Below are 19,927 nucleotides of genomic sequence, written 5' to 3' on the forward strand. Positions count from 1 at the left end.
GTACCTGTGCGTGCATTCTCTCCACCTTGACTGCCTTCTGTTTTCCCATCTACCTGCTCATCTCCCACCTGCCCCCCTTAGTTTATGTACCTTCCTACCTCAAGAAGCTTTTATTTCTATTTTACATGAAAGTAAAATAGAGCACTCGAACGTAAAATCCTCCAACTGGCGCTGAAGGACTGGTGGCCAGGTTATTTTGTATATATAGAATGTCCACTTAGCCTTGCCCTAATTTTCTGACAAAATATAAGACCATTACAAATTCTGGCTTTATTTGTCTTCTAACTTTAGCCTAACTTATTACAAAATAATATTCATGGGAAAAAAAGTGACATCTCACCAATAGATTAATTTTAATCATCTTAAATGATGGATCCTACAGCTTTTGGGCCATTCTGCTGAAATGGAGGGCGGTACTGCCACCCAGAAAGTGATGTCAGCTCAAGTCTGATCGTTCCTATTCACTCTTTGAAAGCTCTAGAGGGTCAAGGGCAACAAGCTTCTTAGAAGGGGCAGTATTGTACTAAGCATCATGACCCTCCGCCTTTCAGAAGTCCTGTCTGTGTTTCGTGTGGGGGACCAGCTTCATTGCCCCTGAGCTTGGACCGCACTCCCCAGTCTGGGACAGAATTCGCAGGGCTAAGCGTTCCAGGCCACTGACTGGCTTGCTGTGGATCTGCTAGCAGGAACCTCTGCACACGTGTGAGCACCACTGTCGCCCCTTGGGCCACCTCGCGCCAGTCTGTAAGGCTGGGTGGCCGGGCGCTGTGACACCAGGGGTGACCAGAGAGTGGGGGCAGCTCACAATGATCAAATGATCGTGAAGAGGGACACCTGCGAACCCAGGCACCACGGCAGGTGCTGCCCATAGGCACCGCAGGAGGGAATAAAGGGTGAGACCGTCCGCCTTCGCCACAGTTTTCTCAGCCTGCAGGGAGGGAGGACGTGCGAGGCCGATGCGTGGAGGCTATGGGCGTGCTGGCCAGTGCTGGTTTGTTGCTATTGCTGGTTATCGGCCACCCCAGAAGCCTAGGTGAGCCTAGGGCCCTGGGCACCAGGACTGTGGAGGAGGCTGAGCATGCTGGAGAGGGAAGACTTCATTACTCCTTGCCTCAGGAAGTCGGGGTGGTATAGCCACACCTGAGGAATTTGGGAAGAAAGGGTGAGGGGGTGGTGCATGCTCAGATGTCCCCAAAGGAAGGTCTGGGCCAGATTTCCTTTCTGAAATTTTTTGGATTCTAGAGTTCGTTTGTAGGCACACCTGCTAATCATGTGTGTACTAAGGAGCCTCCTCCAAGGAAACCTAACCAAGTAGAAGTAACTTAAAGTCAAATATCTCCCTTCCAGAGTAGTGTATGTCATTCCTCAGTATCTGTTGTGTTGTTTTGTTTGTTTGTTTGAGACAGGGTCTGGCTCTGTCACCCAGGCTGGACTGCAGTGGTGCGATCATGGCTTCCTCAACCTCCAGGGCTCATGTGATCCTCCTGCCTCTGCCTCCTGAGTAGCTGGGACCACAGGCACGCACCACCACGCTTGGCTAATTTTTACATTTTTTTGTAGAGATGGGGTCTTTTCATGTTGCCCATGGTTCTGAACTCCTGGGTTCAAGTGATCAGCCCACCTGGGCCTCCCAAAGTGCTGGGGTTACAGGCGGGAGCCACTGCATGTGGCTCCTGGTATCTGTAACACAACCTAAATTTGCATCTTCCCAGAGTAAGCCCCAAGTCACCTACCAGAGGCAGCGCTGGCTCCTTCCTGCCCAATGGTAACACAGGCCGAAAGGGAGCAGACAGGAGGCAAATTCTGGTCAACCCAAGTGACTGTGGGATATTCTGAAGAAAATATTGAGAGAAGAATGTGATAGTCTGCAGCTAAGTGCTATCAGAATGTCTGTGCCAGGCCAGGAAAATCCAAACGGGAAATCTTGGTAAAGTGAACTTTTACATAAGGCTCTGTGTGTGCGCACACACATGCTCTTCTACACAGGACTGAAGTGTGGAATTCGCATGGTCAACATGAAAAGTAAGGAACCTGCCGTGGGATCTAGATTCTTCTCTAGACGTAGTAGTTGGAGAAATTCAACAGTGACTGGACATCCATGGCAGGTCAGTACAACAAAGGCATTGATTTCTTAATGAGAAAACAGTGAAATATTTCCTTTGTTTCAAAAGCAAGAATCCCTGTTGATATGTAGTTTTTTTCCTGACCCCCTCTAGCTCTCTACCAAAAAGTTTACTTCATAGGAACTATCTTACTATCTAATTTATGTCAGTATTTTAAGAATATTATGTCAGATTAGAAAAGTTGATCTCCAGTGTTTCCGATGGAGATACATCTGTGGGGAGACATATTAGCTGCATTTGTAACTTTCTTCTTGGGCAGGTCTCCCTAAAATCAGATGAGCACCACTTCTGTGGAGGAAGCTTGATTCAAGAAGATCGCGTTGTTACAGCAGCACACTGCCTGCACCACCTCAATGAGTAAGTTGTGGATTTCCATTACTTGTCAGGCCTTGATTCCTGGCTATGGGACTGGGAGATTTGTTGCCCTAAATAGCAGGTTCATTCTCAGTCCCTTTCTTAATTTTGCCTCCCGGTGCACCCACCCACTGATCTTCCTGATTCCCAGAAATGTGTGTCTGTCCCAGGATTCCCAGTGCTTCCTGTTCTACTGAATTAAACAATCCCAGACATCATCTATAATTTATGGATTTAGTGCTTGGGTAGAGGTGGTGTTTACTTATTGTAATAAAGCATTAACAAGAAATGTTAAATGGATGCTCCAAAGTTTTAATCATCTGGGTTAAAATCATTAGGAGGGAAAAAACTGCAGAAATTACAAATATTTGACCAGATTAAAAGAGGGTACTAATAAAAGAAGGAACAGTTCTATAAAGCAACTTTTATATCCTCTTACAAATGGCATAGCCTGTGTGAACTATGGTTTGTATATCAAAGAAGAAAAGGAGGCAATATTTAAATACTTGACTCAGAAAAATGGAAACATGACTGAAAACCATGACCTTTTCTAGATTAAAAAAAATATGACCATTGGTAATACTCAATAATAAGGAAAACCTTCTTCAAAGACTTGGGGATGCTTAAAGATGCATTCATCACTTTTCATTTAATTACATCAAACCAAGAAGACTTGTGTAGGGGAAACAACTACTTATGAAACATTTTTCTTTGGTTTTAGGAAGCAACTGAAGAATATAACTGTGACTTCTGGAGAGTACAGCCTCTTTCAGAAGGATAAGCAAGAGCAGAATATTCCTGTCACAAAAATTATTACCCATCCTGAATACAACAGCCGTGAATATATGAGTCCTGATATTGCACTGCTGTATCTAAAACACAAAGTCAAGTTTGGTGAGTATGGAGAGTTAGAATATTAAGAATGCAATGGAGGAAAACTGTTAATTATGTACAAGTAAACTTTAATGTCTGTGTGGCTGTCTAGTAATAGAATAGCTAAGCTTTGTTTCTTTTTAAAATAATTTTGTTCAGTCTATAACCTATTGAAAAAATACTGTATAGGCTACATGTCCCAGCCACAAATTATTTATGCTTAATCTAACAATCAACATTTTTTCCCTTTCATTTCTTTCCATCGATACATATTAGAAGTACATATTTTCAGGGTACATGTGATAATTTGATACATTCATATAATCAAATCAGGGTAATTAGGATACCTATCACCTTAAATATTTATCTTTTTGTATATGCTAGGAACACTTGAATTATTTCTCTGATCTGTCAAGCATCAGGCCTTCTAAGTGTGTATTTGTATCCATTAATCAACCCCACTTCATCCTCCCCTCCTCCCTACCCTTCCCTGCCTCTCATAACCACAGGTTTACTCTCTATCTTCATGAGATTCAGTATTTTAGCTCACACATGAGGGAGAATATGTGATATTTGTTTTTCTGTGCTTGGCTTATTTCACTTAATATCCATGTTCAGTTTCATCTGTGTTGTTACAAATGACAAGATTTCATTCTTTTTATGGCTGAATAATATTCCATTGTGTATATATACTACACTTTCTTTATTCATTCATCCAATGATGAACAACTTAGGTTAAGTCCGTATTTTGGCCAATCAGTATTTTAAGGACTCCTGTGTCTTGGCTGGGCTACATTCTAACTACCTACCTATATTCATCTCTAACCAAAAACCTCGGAACATTTGAAAATATATTCAGAGACTTCTTTCTGTCATTACTGTGAACAAGATATCCAACACTCTCTCAATACAGGTAATATAAACATTCTGGGTAAAATACTAAAAGCCCCCCCCTTTTTTTTTAAATGCAAGAAAAGGAAGTGTTAAGTGGCCCATAACAAAGCACCAAGTCCAGAGCAGTTAGCCAGGCCACTGCCCTTAAGGGATCAAACTGAGCTTTAAGATCCTAGAGATTGACCTGGCCATGAGAGGAGCCATAAAGAACCTGGAACTTTCTGAAAGGTGATGCTTTGAAAGATAGCGAGAGGGAGTTGTGCATGTTATGCTACGTAAAGTGAGGGAATAAGGACACTTGCTTGTCTCAACGTTGGCTCTGGACAGAGGGTTCTCAGAAGAATCTGTAATCATGAGCCAGGCCTCACTCAGGTTTGATGCTGGAATTGACATCACCTGTGTGGCACAAAAACTCCAAGGCAAAAATTTTAAAGTGGTTCCAGGTGAGTAATCAGCCTCTGGCAGAAGCAAAAATAAATTCTCTCTGAGAGAATGAAATTTAAATCCCAGCTTTAATATATTCCCATAAAGTTTTAATGAATTCAAGCACAGAAACATGCAGATAAATTTGACATCAAAGATAGTCTGAAGCATTAACAATCAGAATCAGACCTTCAAAGGTTACAAATTTCAAGATACAGAATAGAAAATGAATATATTAAAGTTTAAAGCAGTGAAAGTGTATTGAAAATGATTGAACCACAAGAAACTATTAGATGGAAGGGAAATTTGAAAATAAGCCAGTAAAACATGAAAATATAAAAATATAATTGGAATTAGAAACTCAATAGGATATTTATCTACCAGATTAGATTAGGTGTATGGAACTAGATAACCTGAAATAATTACCCAGAGAAGACGGTGAGGATAAGAGACAGAGAAGATATAGTAAACATCCAATTTGAAGTTTAGAAAGAGTATGGATATTGGTGGAGAGAGACTGTAATTTAAGAGAAAGTGGCTGAGGATTGATCATAATTGATATCCAAATCTTTAGATTTAAAAAGCTTAGTAACTCCAACTATGATACAAAAAATAATTATATATCTAGACATGTGCTGAAAACGTAGCACACTCAAAGAATGGACCCCAAAAGAATCTAGAAGGAAAAAGACACATTACCAAAAACGGAATGTTACTGACTTCTCAACAGCAGTAAGTGAATGCCAGAAGACAGTAGGCGATCAAAATACTGAGAATAACTCGAAGTGTATATAAGAGGAAACTATTGCCCCACTTTTTCTTTCCTTTATAGAAATCCTCTATTAAAAGCCATCTATGCTAGTTATGTCAATTTCGTTTCCTCAATTCTCATAGCTGGATGTTTTAGGTTAAGATGTCTGTTCCACATTTAAGTGGATCAGACTTTCACCCCACTGTTCCATAAATTTGGTCTTGTCACAGTCACTAATGACCTCTATGTTGCTAAATTCAAAGTAACTTCTCAATTCCCATCTTTCTGGGTAAGAGTTTTTAGCAGAATTGCTCATATGTTCTTGGAAATATTTTCTTCACTTGAATTCCGGGAATCCATTAGTTATTCTCCTACCCTATTGTACCCTTTCTTAGTCTTCTATGATGATTCTTCCTCTTCTCCTTGACTTCACATTGTTGGAGTGCCCCAAGCTCAGCCCTGGGCATCTTATTCTCTAGTTGTGCTCATTCTCTTAGTGACCTTATCCAGGATCAATAATTTAAACATCTAAATCTAAAAAACTCTGGATTCATCCTTGATTCTTCTTTCTCGGACACTGTACATCCCAATGAGTCAGAAAATCCTGTTGCTTCTGCCTCACTCACTTCACACTTTTGCCATCTTGTTCCAGGCAATACCACCATCATGTCTTGCCTGGGTTAATTTTAATGGTCTCTGAAATTTTCTCAAGCTGCTTCTTCTGTCTTCCTAATGTTTGTTTAACCCAGTGGCCAGAATAATACTTTTTAATACGTAAATCAGGTTATGTCACCCTATTCAAATCACTTCAATGGTTCTCCATTACATTTAGATGAAAATCAATGTCATTATTATCTGACATACCCTCTTTTCTAGTCCTATATCTAAACTCTGATTTGTTTTTTTTTTTTAATGAAGCTTACTTAATCTGCTCCAGTCATCCTGGCCTCCCACTGTCCCCTAAATATATATGCATGATCCTGTAGCAAGGACTGTTTCTTCATCAAATGACTTCCACCCAGATAACTACATGATTCCTTTCCTCAGCTTCAAGACTTTGCTCAGGTGTCACCTGCTCAATGAGACTTTCCATGACCATCATACTTAAAATGACATCTTCCATGCCATTCTCCCTAATCTCCACTTATCTCCTTTGTCCTATTATTTTTCCATGGCATGTATTTACCACTGAACAATGTATTATATTTGCTGTTTGTTTCTTCTCCCCTCACCCAACACACAAACACAAATATACACACTCATGTAGGTTCTACCAAGACAGAGATATTTTTCTTTCTGTTCATTCGTTGAGATCTAAAAGAGTGCTTGCCACATTTGATCATCTTGTTCTACTGTCTTCTAACATTCGCTTACTGCTGTTGAGAAATCAATAACATTCCATTTTTGGTAATATGTTTTTTTCCTTCTAGATTTTTTTGAGATCCATTCTTTGTTTTTAGTGTGCTACATTTTCAGCAATGTCTAGATATAAAATTATTTTTTGTATCATAGTTGGAGTTACTGGGCTTTTTTCTAAAGATTTGGATATCAATTGTGATCAGTCCTCAGCCACTTTCTCTTGAATTACAGTCTCTTCCCACCATTATCCATATTTTTTCTAAACTTCCCAGGTTCTTTACAGCTCCTCTCATGGCCAGTTAAATTTCTAGGATCTTAAAGATCAATTCAATCTCTCAAAGGCAGCGGCCTGGCTAATTCCTCTGGATTTGTGCTCAATAACTGTCAAGTGAAAAACTACCCTTTCAAAACAAAGGCATAGTCTAAAATGTTAGTAGATTAGGGGGCTCATGGTGGTGTGCAGAACAATTAGCCTTATGTTTTTCCTTGTTTTACTTTTTCTGCATTTCTCAAAATTTCTATAAATACAAAACAGTTTTATATGGAGGGGCCAAAACTTAAAATATGTCACCATTACATTTAGGAAGAAAGTGTAGAAGCCATGAAATCAAGAGATTTCACTTTTCCAAATATATTCAACATGACGTATTTATCCATGAACCTCACGCCTTTGTTGTTGTTTTCTCAGGAAGTGCTGTTCAGCCAATCTGTCTTCCTGACAGTGATGATAAAGTTGAACCAGGAATTCTTTGCTTGTCCAGTGGATGGGGCAAGATTTCCAAAAGTAAGAGACACCAAAATGACTTAATACTTCTTCCACGTCTCTGTATGTCCAGGGGAAGCAGAAATAATTTTGTTGACCATGAGTAGTACATTTATCATTTTTTATCACTGATTTCTGACACAACAAAGATTTCTGGTAGTCCTCAGCATTGAAAGGCTCATATTTTTAAAAAGGCTATTCACATCACTCCTGCTGCTGCCAATTTGGTTAGGTATGGCAGATAAAGGAAGCTGGATAGAGCTGTGATAGATGAGGAGGAATAAGGCAAAAGGGTGATCAGGAAATAGCAACAATAGTTAAGCTTCTTTGTCTTTAATATTGTGACTTTTTTAAAAAGTCAGACTGAGAAACAAAAAGTAGAAGGGTGATTACCGGGGATTTGAGAGTGAGAGAAATGGAAAGATGTGGTTCAAAGGGTGTAAATGTGGAACTGTATGACAAGTAAGTTCTGGAAATCCAATATACTGCATGGGAACTATAGTTAATATATTGAATACTTGAAATTCGCCAAGAGAGTAAATGTTAAGTATTCTCACTACAAAAAAGTTAACTCTGTGAGGTGATGTAATGTTAATTAGCATGATTATGGTAATCATTTTGCAATGTATACATTATTAAAACATCACTTTGTACTCCTTGAATAAATACAATTTTTATTTGTCAACTATACCTCAAAGCTTGACAACAATACATTATGATCTTTAATTTATTTTTATTTATTTATTTATTTATTTTGAGACGGAGTCTCACTCTCTCACCCAGGCTGGAGTGCAGTGGCGCGATCTCGGCTCACTGCAAGCTCCGCCACCCGGGTTCACGCCATTCTCCTGCCTCAGCCTCTCCGAGTAGCTGGGACTACAGGCGCCCGCCGCCACGCCCGGCTAATTTTTTGTATTTTTAGTAGAGACGGGGTTTCACCGTGGTCTCGATCTCCTGACCTCGTGATCCACCCGCCTCGGCCTCCCAAAGTGCTGGGATTACAAGCGTGAGCCACCGCGCCCGGCTGATTTTTTATTTTATAAAGAATTTTAAGCAGGGTGCACTGACTCACGCCTGTAATCTTAGCACTTTGGGAAGCCAAGGCAGGAGGATGGGAGCCCAGCAGTTCCAGACCAGCCTGGATAACATAGGAAGACCTTGTCACCACAAAAAAAAAAAAAAAAAAAAAAAAAAAAAAAAATTAAAAAATTAGGGAATCACGGTGGCATGCCTGTAGTCCCAGCTACTTGGGAAACTGAGGTGGGAGAATCACTTGCTCCCAGGAGGTTGAGGCTACAGTGAGCCTTGATTGTACCATTGCACTCCAGCCTGAGTGACAGAGGGACACCTTGTCTCAAAAAAAATCATTTTGTCAAAGGCCTTTTCTGCATCTATTGAGATAATCATGTGGTTTTTGTCTTTGGTTCTGTTTATATGCTGGATTACATTTATTGATTTGCATATGTTGAACCAGCCTTGCATCCCAGGGATGAAGCCCACTTGATCATGGTGGATAAGCTTTTTGATGTGCTGCCGGATTCGGTTTGCCAGTATTTTATTGAGGACTTTTGCATCAATGCTCATCAAGGATACTGGTCTAAAATTCTCTTTTTTGGTTGTGTCTTTGCGTGGCTTTGGTATCAGGATGATGCTGGCCTCATAAAATGAGTTAGGGAGGATTCCCTCTTTTTCTATTGATTGGAATAGTTTCAGAAGGAATGGTACCAGCTCCTCTTTGTACCTCTGGTAGAATTCGGCTGTGAATCCATCTGGTCCTGGACTTTTTTTGGTTGGTAAGCTATTGATTATTGCCTCAATTTCAGAGCTTGTTATTGGTCTATTCAGAGATTCAATTTCTTCCTGGTTTAGTCTTGGGAGGGTGTATGTGTTGAGGAATTTATCCATCTCTTCTAGATTTTCTGGTTTATTTGCATAGAGGTGTTTATAGTATTCTCTGATGGTAGTTTGTATTTCTGTGGGATCAGTGGTGATATCCCGTTTATCATTTTTTATTGCGTCTGATTGTTTTCTCTTTTCTTCTTTATTAGTCTTGCTAGCGGTCTATCAATTTTGTTGATCTTTTCAAAAAACCAGCTCCTGGATTCATTAATTTTTTGAAGGGTTTTTTGTGTCTCTGTTTCCTTCAGTTCTGCTCTGATCTTAGTTATTTCTTGCCTTCTATTAGCTTTTATTCAACAACCCTCCATGCTAAAAACTCTCAATAAATTAGGTATTGATGGGACGTATCTCAAAATAATAACAGCTATCTATGACAAACTCACAGCCAATATCACAGTGAATGGGCAAAAACTGGAAGCATTCCCTTTGAAAAGTGGCACAAGACAGGGATGCCAGCTCTCACCACTCCTATTCAACATAGTGTTGGAAGTTCTGGCCAGGGCAATCAGGCAGGAGAAGGAAATAAAGGGTATTCAATTAGGAAAAGAGGAAGTCAAATTGTCCCTGTTTGCAGATCACATGATTGTATATCTAGAAAACCCAATCATCTCAGCCCAAAATCTCCTTAAGCTGATAAGCAACTTCAGCAAAGTCTCAGGATACAAAATCAATGTACAAAAATCACAAGCATTCTTATACACCAATAACAGACAAACAGAGAGCCAAATCATGAGTGAACTCCCATTCACAATTGCTTCAAAGAGAATAAAATACCTAGGAATCCAACTTACAAGGGATGTGAAGGACCTCTTCAAGGAGAACTACAAACCACTGCTCAATGAAATAAAAGAGGATACAAACAAATGGAAGAACATTCCATGCTCATGGGTAGGAAGAATCAATATTGTGAAAATGGCCATACTGCCCAAGGTAATTTATAGATTCAGTGCCATCCCCATCAAGCTACCAATGACTTTCTTCACAGAATTGGAAAAAACTACTTTAATGTTCATATGGAACCAAAAAAGAGCCCGCATCACCAAGTCAATCCTAAGCCAAAAGAACAAAGCTGGAGGCATCACACTACCTGACTTCAAACTATACTGCAAGGCCACAGTAACCAAAACAGCATGGTACTGGTACCAAAACAGACATGTAGACCAATGGAACAGAACAGAGCCCTCAGAAATAATGCCGCATATCTACAACTATCTGATCTTTGACAAACCTGACAAAAGCAATGGGGAAAGGATTCCCTATTTAACAAATGGTGCTGGGAAAACTGGCTAGCCATATGTAGAAAGCTGAAACTGGATCCCTTCCTTACACCTCATAGAAAAATTAATTCAAGATGGATTAAAGACTTACATGTTGGACCTAAAACCATAAAAACCCTAGAAGAAAACCTAGGCAATACCATTCAGGACATAGGCATGGGCAAGGACTTCATGTCTAAAACACCAAAAGCAATGGCAAAATTGACAAATGGGATCTAATTAAACTAAAGAGCTTCTGCACAGCAAAAGAAACTATCATCAGAGTGAACAGGCAACCTACAGAATGGGAGAAAATTTTTTCAACCTACTCCTCTGACAAAGGGCTAATATCCAGAATTTACAATGAACTCAAACAAATTTTCAAGAAAAAAACAACCTCATCAACAAGTGGGCAAAGGGTATGAACAGACACTTCTCAAAAGAAGACATTTATGCAGCCAAAAAACACATGAAAAAATGCTCATCATCACTGGCCATCAGAGAAATGCAAATCAAAACCACAATGAGATACCATCTCACACCAGTTAGAATGGCCATCATTCAAAAGTCAGGAAACAACAGGTGCTGGAGAGGATGTGGAGAAATAGGAACACTTTTACACTGTTGGTGGGACTGTAAACTAGTTCAACCATTGTGGAAGTCAGTGTGGCGATTCCTCAGGGATCTAGAACTAGAAATACCATTTGACCCAGCCAGCCATCCCATTACTGTGTATATACCCAAAGGATTATAAATCATGCTGCTATAAACACACATGCACACGTATGTTTATTGTGGCACTATTCACAATAGCAAAGACTTGGAACCAAGCCAAATGTCCAACAATGATAGACTGTATTAAGAAAATGTGGCACATATACACCATGCAATACTATGCAGCCATAACAAATGATGAGTTCATGTCCTTTGTAGGGACATGGATGAAACTGGAAACCATCATTCTCAGCAAACTATCGCAAGGACAAAAAACCAAACACCGCATGTTCTCACTCGTAGGTGGGAATTGAAGAATGAGAACACATGGACACAGGAAGGGGAACATCACACTCCGGGGACTGTTGTGGGGTGGGGGTAGTGGGGAGGGATAGCATTAGGAGATATACCTAATGCTAAATGACGAGTTAATGGGTGCAGCACACCAACATGGCACATGTATACATATGTAACAAACCTGCACATTGTGCACATGTACCGTAAAACTTAAAGTATAATAATAATAAAATAAATCATTTTTATAAAACATTGCTATATTGACCAAAGTTTTCCTCTCTTGGGGAAACATTTAAGCATTTGTTTAGAGCAGCCACAATTGTACAATAGCCTATGTTACCTTAAAAATCTGCTGAACTTTTAAAAAATGTCCTCTGCCACATATCTGATTTTTAGAAGAAGTGAATATGATTCACACCTAAAAACAATTACTTCTACATGTGGTTAAAAATCTGTTTGAAATAGTTCCAAACTTGTAGACTTCTCATTAACTTGTTTCCATGAGGATATTGTGTACTAACTTATCTGTCCTCTCTCTACAGCATCAGAATATTCAAATGTCCTACAAGAAATGGAACTTCCCATTATGGATGACAGAACGTGTAATACTGTGCTCAAGAGCATGAACCTCCCTCCCCTGGGAAGGACCATGCTGTGTGCCGGCTTCCCTGATGGGGGAATGGACACCTGCCAGGTACAAAAGTGTAAACCAGCCTAGCTGTTCAGTAACATGTGGGTGAAAGTAGATTCTGCCTTTCCCCAAAAGAAGCTCATGTTTCTTCTGTTACTGTGTCAAAATTCTTTTTCCTTTCATCTTTTCATCTGATTTCTACTGAAGAAGTGTGCTTGACCTGAGCAGAAAGAATTATTTCCTGTCTCCACGTCCATTCCTACCCCTACACTTCTTTTATTTTGGTGGGTTGGCAAAAGGGGTTAGTTTCAACACGTGCAACCTAATGGAATCAAGCAAGATGACCACTTTCACAATCTTATTAGGTCTAGCTATGAATTCTTCACTTCACATATTGTTAAGCATGTGGATTTTTTTTCCTTTGGTACAGAATATATTTGCACAAAGTTTGACTGAAGATATATAGCTTTAGTCACTGTTGTGTAAGAGATATTGGGAATGACCACAATCTCCCAACACTGACACAACTTCACAATGAATACCAATCTTCACAAGATATTTAGAGGGGACAAGGAGACCAATTTGTGAAACACATGAGTTTTAAGTTTTAGATAGGTCTTCCAAGTAAATTATCTTCTCTTTTAAGGTGGAGCAGTAAGGAGTCATTATCCTTTGCCAAAAAGCAGCTTGAAAATGTTGAGGGAAGCTCTCTGAAATTATCTGTTGGAAGGATTTTTGAGTTTTTCTTCGAGGCGATGACAGGAGTTTGGGAGGGAGGAGGTTGAAATTTACACTTACACCGCTTTCTAAATTGGAAAACAGATAGGCTAAAGGTGCTTTTTCCTATCTGCATTAATTACAGGCAATCCTTTTTTGGATGAAGCCCTCTACACCTTTTGAGAAGAGTTTAATCTGACACAATGTTGTCTGAAACATAGGCTTAAAGCAGCATAGATCCTGGAATGTTATTGAAGATGCAATCCTAAAATCTTGGGTTCTTTATTCTGTAGCATAAGAGCCAAAGTGGTCCTTTCCTTTTTTTTTTTTGTTTTTGTTTTTGTTTTTTGTTTTTGTTTTTTGAGATGGAGTCTCGCTCTCTTGCCCAGACTGGAGTGTGCAATGACGCAATCTTGGCTCATGGCAACCTCTGCCTCCCACGTTCAAGCGATTCTCCTGCCTCAGCCTCCTGAGTAGTTGGGATTATAGGCACCCACCACCACACCCAGCTAATTTTTTTTGTATTTTTAGTAGAGACAGTGTTTCACCATGTTGGTCAGGCTGGTCTTGAATTCGTGACCTCAGGTGATACACCAGCCCCGCCTCCCAAAGTGCTGGGATTACAGGCATGAACCATGTGCCCTGCCCAGGCTTTCTGTTTTTAAAGCTTTGAGGCCTTGAACTATCTTGAGGTATCTATTCACTGATGCTCTACAGGACTGGAAGATGACCTAGTCTTTCCTAGCAATTCCAGGTGACAAGCTATAGTAGAATCATCTATTTATAACTACCTCCATTCCAACGATTTTTAGAATGTACATGGTAGTTTAAAAAAAAAAAAAGAGGAGGAAGAGAAATTGTTAACCTGACAAGATTGCAGCCAATAAGTATAAAGAGATTTTATCTTCATGAAAAGATTTTGCCTTGAAACTAATGATAAGGACACAAGAAAATGGATAAACAAAAAGCTGATGGACGATGACTAGTGAACTTCTTTGCCTCTACCTCTTTTCACTTTGTGATGAGTACTGATGTTTACAGAAATGATGAAATATTTTACACTGTGGCTATTTTCAAATTTTCTCTTTTTTTGTACCATGAAAGGGGGACTCTGGAGGACCACTGGTTTGTAGAAGAGGTGGTGGAATCTGGATTCTTGCTGGGATAACTTCCTGGGTAGCTGGTTGTGCTGGAGGTTCAGCTTCTGTAAGAAACAACCATATGAAGGCATCACTTGGCATTTTCTCCAAAGTGTCTGAGTTGATGGCTTTTATCACTCAAAACCTGTTCACAGGTAGGTGAATTCTTTCTTCCTCATCTCATCCTAACTCAAGGGTAGTTACTCTGCTATGTTGCGATATTATCAGAACTAAGCTTTAGAACAAAGCAAGAATGAGGCTGGTTTTAAATTCTTAGTCCAATGTACATACTTGTGTCTCTGAAACCCTGACTACAGAAATCTGTCAATATAACTTGAACAAACCAAATCCCTGTATAAAATTTTCATGAGATGCCTTTTTGCATTTACGAGATTTTATTAACAGACCTTGAGAATAGACTCATCAGGGATTCTTTCTTCATTTTTTCAGTTGACATGATTTTTCTCTGTACTACTTAATACTACTAAAAATAAATCACTCATCTCCCACTTTGCCCATTCAACCTCGTTAACTTACTTGGCAACAGTGAAAAAATGAGGGAGGCCTTCCAGAGTTAATTTGGCTGTGTGACACTAAAATCTAGATTAGGAAAATGTGGGCCTGGAGATACCAAACCTGTTGTCTGCAGAATGAAAGAGGCCTGAGAGAACACAGCTTTCAGGAACAAGCAGTTGAATGTAGAAACCAAACATTTTTTTAAAATGACAAGACCCAGAGCCCCAGAACATAGCACTCTCTCCATCCTCCATCCCTTTCTCATGGCAGTCCAAGGGCAGCCACCTGACTAAGGGCTTTTAGAAGTGGTGTTGTGGATCCTACTACAGGCCAGCACTTCCTCAGACTGCCACAGACTTTCCTTTGGTCTTAGATGTAAAAGGCCTCCTCACTGCTCTGCTGCAGGGGAGCAGTTCTCTTCTGGTAGCAATTGTGTTCCATTTTGATCACCTGGAAGGGCAAGTTGACAAGGTTTAAAAGCCCTGAACAAAGATAAATGGTAACAACGAGATTTTACAAGAGCAGTGAAATCAGACATTAATGGTTAATTCCAGTGAAATGAACATCAGAACGTGATAAGTGATTTATTTAAATAATGCTTCCTTAGGATAATCTTCTAAGCTTCCCATCTTCTATTTGCCTATTTTTTTCTAGTTCATCTTCCCCTATCTCTTTCCAGAACTGGCTATGCTTTGGAAATAGGGTTAAATTGAGTTTTCTTAACTCTTAAAAATCAGAGAATTGAATATTTCACATCTTATTTTTAAAACCACACTAACCATCAAATCAAATCAATTTCTGCTTCCATATAGACCTTTAGCCTTTTTTAAAAGACATAGTGGGTCACTGACTCTGAGAAAAGATTCCCTCTGCGTTGATTTTGGTAGAAGTTATAATTCTTAATATTCTTTTAACGTCACATTATTAAAAATGTTTTATTTAAATGATTATTATTGGGAAAGGCACTAACTCCTTATACCTTCTACAGGTTTGGATCGGGGCCAACCCCTCTCAAAAGTGGGCCCAAGGTATATAACAAAGGCCCTGAGTTCTGTCCAAGAAGTGAATGGAAGCCAGAGAGGAGAGGGTATGTGTGGTTCTAATTAGAGAAGGAAGCTGACTTGAAAAAAGTCATCAGAGGAAAGCAAACAGGAGAATTGTACCATATTCACAATCTGAGTTTTATTTAAATTTTCAAATGTAAACTTTAAATGCCCTGCTCATATTCATACATAGGCTCCAACATTTAAAACCTGACCCTGGCATCTAAAACTTTTGAGTGAATGAGGGAGACTTTCCATGCCATTGCTAAAAGCTGTATCCATTTATTTATTTATTTTATTTTATTTTATTTATTTTGAGATGGAGTCTTACTGTGTCACCCAGGCTGGAGTGCAGTGGCAAGCAGTCTCTGCTCACTGTAACCTCTGCCTCCTGGGTTCAAGCGATTCTCCTGCCTCAGCCTCCCAAGTAGCTAGGACTACAGCACCCTCCACCATGCCCAGCTAATGTTTTTTTTTTTTTTTTTGAGACAGAGTCTCATGCTGTGTCTCCCAGGCTGGAGTGCAGTGGCACGATCTCGGCTCACTGCAACCTCCACCTCCTGGGTTAATGCCATTCTCCTGCCTCAGCCTCCAGAGTAACTGGGACTACAGGCACGCGCCACCACGCCCGGCTAATTTTTTGCACTTTTAGTAGACACGGGTTTTCACCGTGTTAGCCAGGGTGGTCTCGATCTCCTGACCTCATAATCTGCCTGCCTCGGCCTCCCAAAGTGCTGGGATTACAGGAGTGATTGCCACGGTGCCTGGCAATTTTTGTATTTTTAGTAGAGACAGGATTTCACCATGTTGGCCAGGCTGGTCTCGAACTCCTGACCCCAGATGATCCACCCACCTTGGCCTCCCAAAGTGCTGGTGCTGGGATTACAGGCATGAACCACTGCACCCGGCTTATTTAACATCTTTTTTTTTTTTTTTTTTTTTTTTTAAAGACAGTCTTGTTCTCCACCCAAGCTGGAGTGCAGTGGCATGCACTCTGCCTCCTGGGTTCAAGCAATTCTCCTGCCTCAGTCTCCTGAGTAGTTAGGACCACAGGCATGGACCACCACACCTGGCTAATGTTGGCCAGGCTTGGTCTCAAACTCCTGACCTCAAGTGATGCAACTGCCTCAGCTTCTTAAATTGTACTTTAGCATCTTTATACAGAGGTATTTAACCTTATACAAGAGAGCCTAGAAAGAGATGGGAAAGTTGGATAAATGTTAAATCTGAAGAAATGTTTTAAAAAGTTTTAATTTTGATTCAAATTATGGTGAATTCAGAAATGTTTTTAAAGTCTGTTTGCAAATACAATATCTAAATCATAGCCTCTAAAAATATTTGCATTCCCATAAATATCACTGAAATGAATAATATAAATTGTACAGCTTCAGGCTGGCCTCTGTTATCGTTTTGAAATGTTGTCTATGGGTGAGGCAAATGATCGGCTTGTTTCCCATGTTTTTGAAGATTGTAAACCTCAGGGGACAGTGTTATTTGGAGAAAGTGGGAAGATCCGTTACCCCCATTCCAAAGGAGACTACTATTCTCATAATTGGTACGTATCCTACATAGGAATGATTCCTGGGGCTTTTCCTCCCACAAAATGGGGCAGTTTAAAACACTCTACTTTGACAATTTTTTTTTTTTTTTTTTGAGACAGAGTCTCCCTACATTGCCCAGGCTGGGCTCGAACTCCTGGGCTTAAGGGAACTTCCCACCCTGGCCTACTAAGTAGTAGGGATTACAGGTGCATGCCACCACAACTTGGCTTATTTTGGCATTTTTATCTAGTATCTCCAGTTCAAATATAAAAGTATCTATTTCATCTGATATTTTTTGGTTGGTGAATATTTACTCATTAAAGTAAATCATCAACCTGAATAGTTATTCAACTAAAGTTTACTTGAATTGATGTATTCAAATACGTAATACTAACAGCGTCTGGCAATGAGATTGCTATGGGATTTAGTGATTAATTCTGTCACATTTATTTCTATAATCATGGTGATATTTTGCTTAGCATCACCTAGAAGATGGAAAATAGTTCATGTCTTATAAGCTTCAGCATCTTTTTACGAATTTTCTACATACCCTGTCCTCTAAAAGATATCTAAATATTGCTAAAAATATCTTTAAGCTTTAGAAAATCTTTCTGCAAGTATCTCATTCTCTTAAGTGATCTAAATTTATTTTTAAAATTGTACTGAGAATTGAATAGTGTACTACAAAGATGGCAGTTCTACACGTTTATAATCTGGTAGAAAGAGCTAGACAAAAACAACTATACTACAAGAGGAAATAAGCTTTATAATTCACACCATCCAAGAAAGTGCACACTGTAAAAGATAGAGACCAATTCTCTTTGGTGTGGTTTTTAAGGTGTGTGCGGAGTGGTTAGAAGTGTGGGGAGAGATGTAAGTGTTATAGTGGAAAAGATGGCATTGAAATGAGGCGTTGAAGGATAGTTACGATTTTATAGCTCATGAGGTCTTTGGTATAATACTGAAGATTTCAACAGATGGAGAGGCAGGAAGAGGTCATTCTAGCCCAAGAGAATTAGGTATAAGCAATGTCAAGGAGGTGGGGAAGATTAGGGTTTTTGGGTTTTGAGTATCCCACTGTGACTGGACAACAATGTGAATGGGAACTGGGGTAGCAGTGGATGATGAGGATAGAAAGGATGATCAGGACTTAATTGCAGAGGACCTTGAGTTCCATGCAGAGAGATTAGACCTTATGCTACAGCCAATGGGTATGCTAAAACTAAAATGATGGAAAGATTATAACTTTCAAAACTAATGTAAAATGAATATAAATATTTATTTCAAGTACAGATAGAAAAGATGTGGCTTAATTTCAGCTCATAATTTAAAAGGCTTAATGGTCTAAACTTGACTTTGTCTCAGGCAAACTTGTGATGATAGAATGCCAATAAAGCTTTTGCCACCTTTGCTTAAGCTATTAAAATGATATTTAGAACAAGATTTTAAGAAACTCTTTCATTAGAGTCTCAGGGACCTCTAGGGCCTCTAGGGTACAGTCTTTAGACAGGGAGATTGATAAGCCAGAATTTGTCTGAAGGAAAATGACCAAGATGGGAAAAATTCAGAACAATGTTTTGAGAGGTATGGTTATAGGAACCATAGTATTTTTTGATCCAAAGAAGACTGAAGAGGAGGAGGGAAGTGTCTTGATTTATCTTAGAGGCTACTAAAGAAGCAGAGTTAGACTTGTTTTGAATAATTGCAGAGCTGAAAACTAAGACCACTGGGTTGAAGTTAGAAGGCAGAGTTCAATTCAATATTAAGTCATTTCTTGTTTGAGTGATTTCTGAGATTAACTAGCCTGCTTCAGGAAGTAATCAATGCTCTTGATAAGTGGATATTTGAGCAAAGTATTTATATATTGGGTAAGAGATATGCAGATGGCAGCCTGCTTACCCTCAAATACAGTGACCCAACTTAGACAATTAAGCATTTCAGAGATCTCTGCAAGAAAAAGTTTCAAGAGAAGAAGGGTTATTTTAGAAGTAAAAATCAGATCAAATGCCATCGCATATGGAAACTCAAACTTCTTGAACTGAGCAGAACTGTAGGATCAGCAACCACGTTCATAGTGGATTAAGTGACTTTTGAAAATTTAGTATCCCAAATTATCAACAAATTTTTATTGAACCCTTAGGATGTGTGAGACACTGTCTTAGGTGCTAGAGATACAGCAGTGAATGAAACACACAAAAATGTTTCCCTTTGTGGGGCAAGTTCGAAGGTGGAAATGGGATAATTTTTAAAGGTTACATGTAGTAGTAGAAGGTAGTAAATGCTATACCAAAAATAAGGCAAGAAAGGGGAGTGGAGAATGAAAGTATACAATATCAGAGAGGGTGCTTAGGGAAGACCACATTACAAAGATGATACTTGAAAAAAAGACTTGGATAAAGCAAGGGAGGGAATTATATGATCACTTTGGAAAGGAATATTCCAGGCAGAAGGAATGGTAGGTGTGAGACAAGAATACATTTGGTATATTTGGGGAATAGCAAATTGACCAGAGAGCCAGAGTTGAGTGGCTGGAGAGGGGCAATGTGGCCAAATTCTTTAGGACTTACGGGGCATGCAAAGAACTTTGGAGTTTACTGTAACGGAGCTAGAGAGCCATTGGAGGATTTTGAACAG

The 19,927-nt window shown here is 39.5% G+C and overlaps 1 protein-coding gene across 1 annotated transcript in view; it reads left to right on the forward strand.

Annotated features, from left to right (window-relative positions):
• Positions 1–969: 969 nt before the first annotated feature.
• OVCH1 (ovochymase 1) overlaps positions 970–19,927 on the forward strand; it is a 75,603-nt gene continuing 56,645 nt past the window's right edge. Inside the window, 8 exon segments of the mRNA XM_003265655.2 lie at positions 970–1,033; positions 1,987–2,105; positions 2,383–2,480; positions 3,199–3,371; positions 7,466–7,561; positions 12,249–12,400; positions 14,159–14,348; positions 15,698–15,800. Coding sequence (XP_003265703.2) covers positions 970–1,033; positions 1,987–2,105; positions 2,383–2,480; positions 3,199–3,371; positions 7,466–7,561; positions 12,249–12,400; positions 14,159–14,348; positions 15,698–15,800 — 995 coding nt within the window.

Source organism: Nomascus leucogenys, chromosome 23 (assembly GCF_006542625.1).
Source record: "Nomascus leucogenys isolate Asia chromosome 23, Asia_NLE_v1, whole genome shotgun sequence".
NCBI classification, from domain to species: Eukaryota; Metazoa; Chordata; class Mammalia; order Primates; family Hylobatidae; genus Nomascus; species Nomascus leucogenys.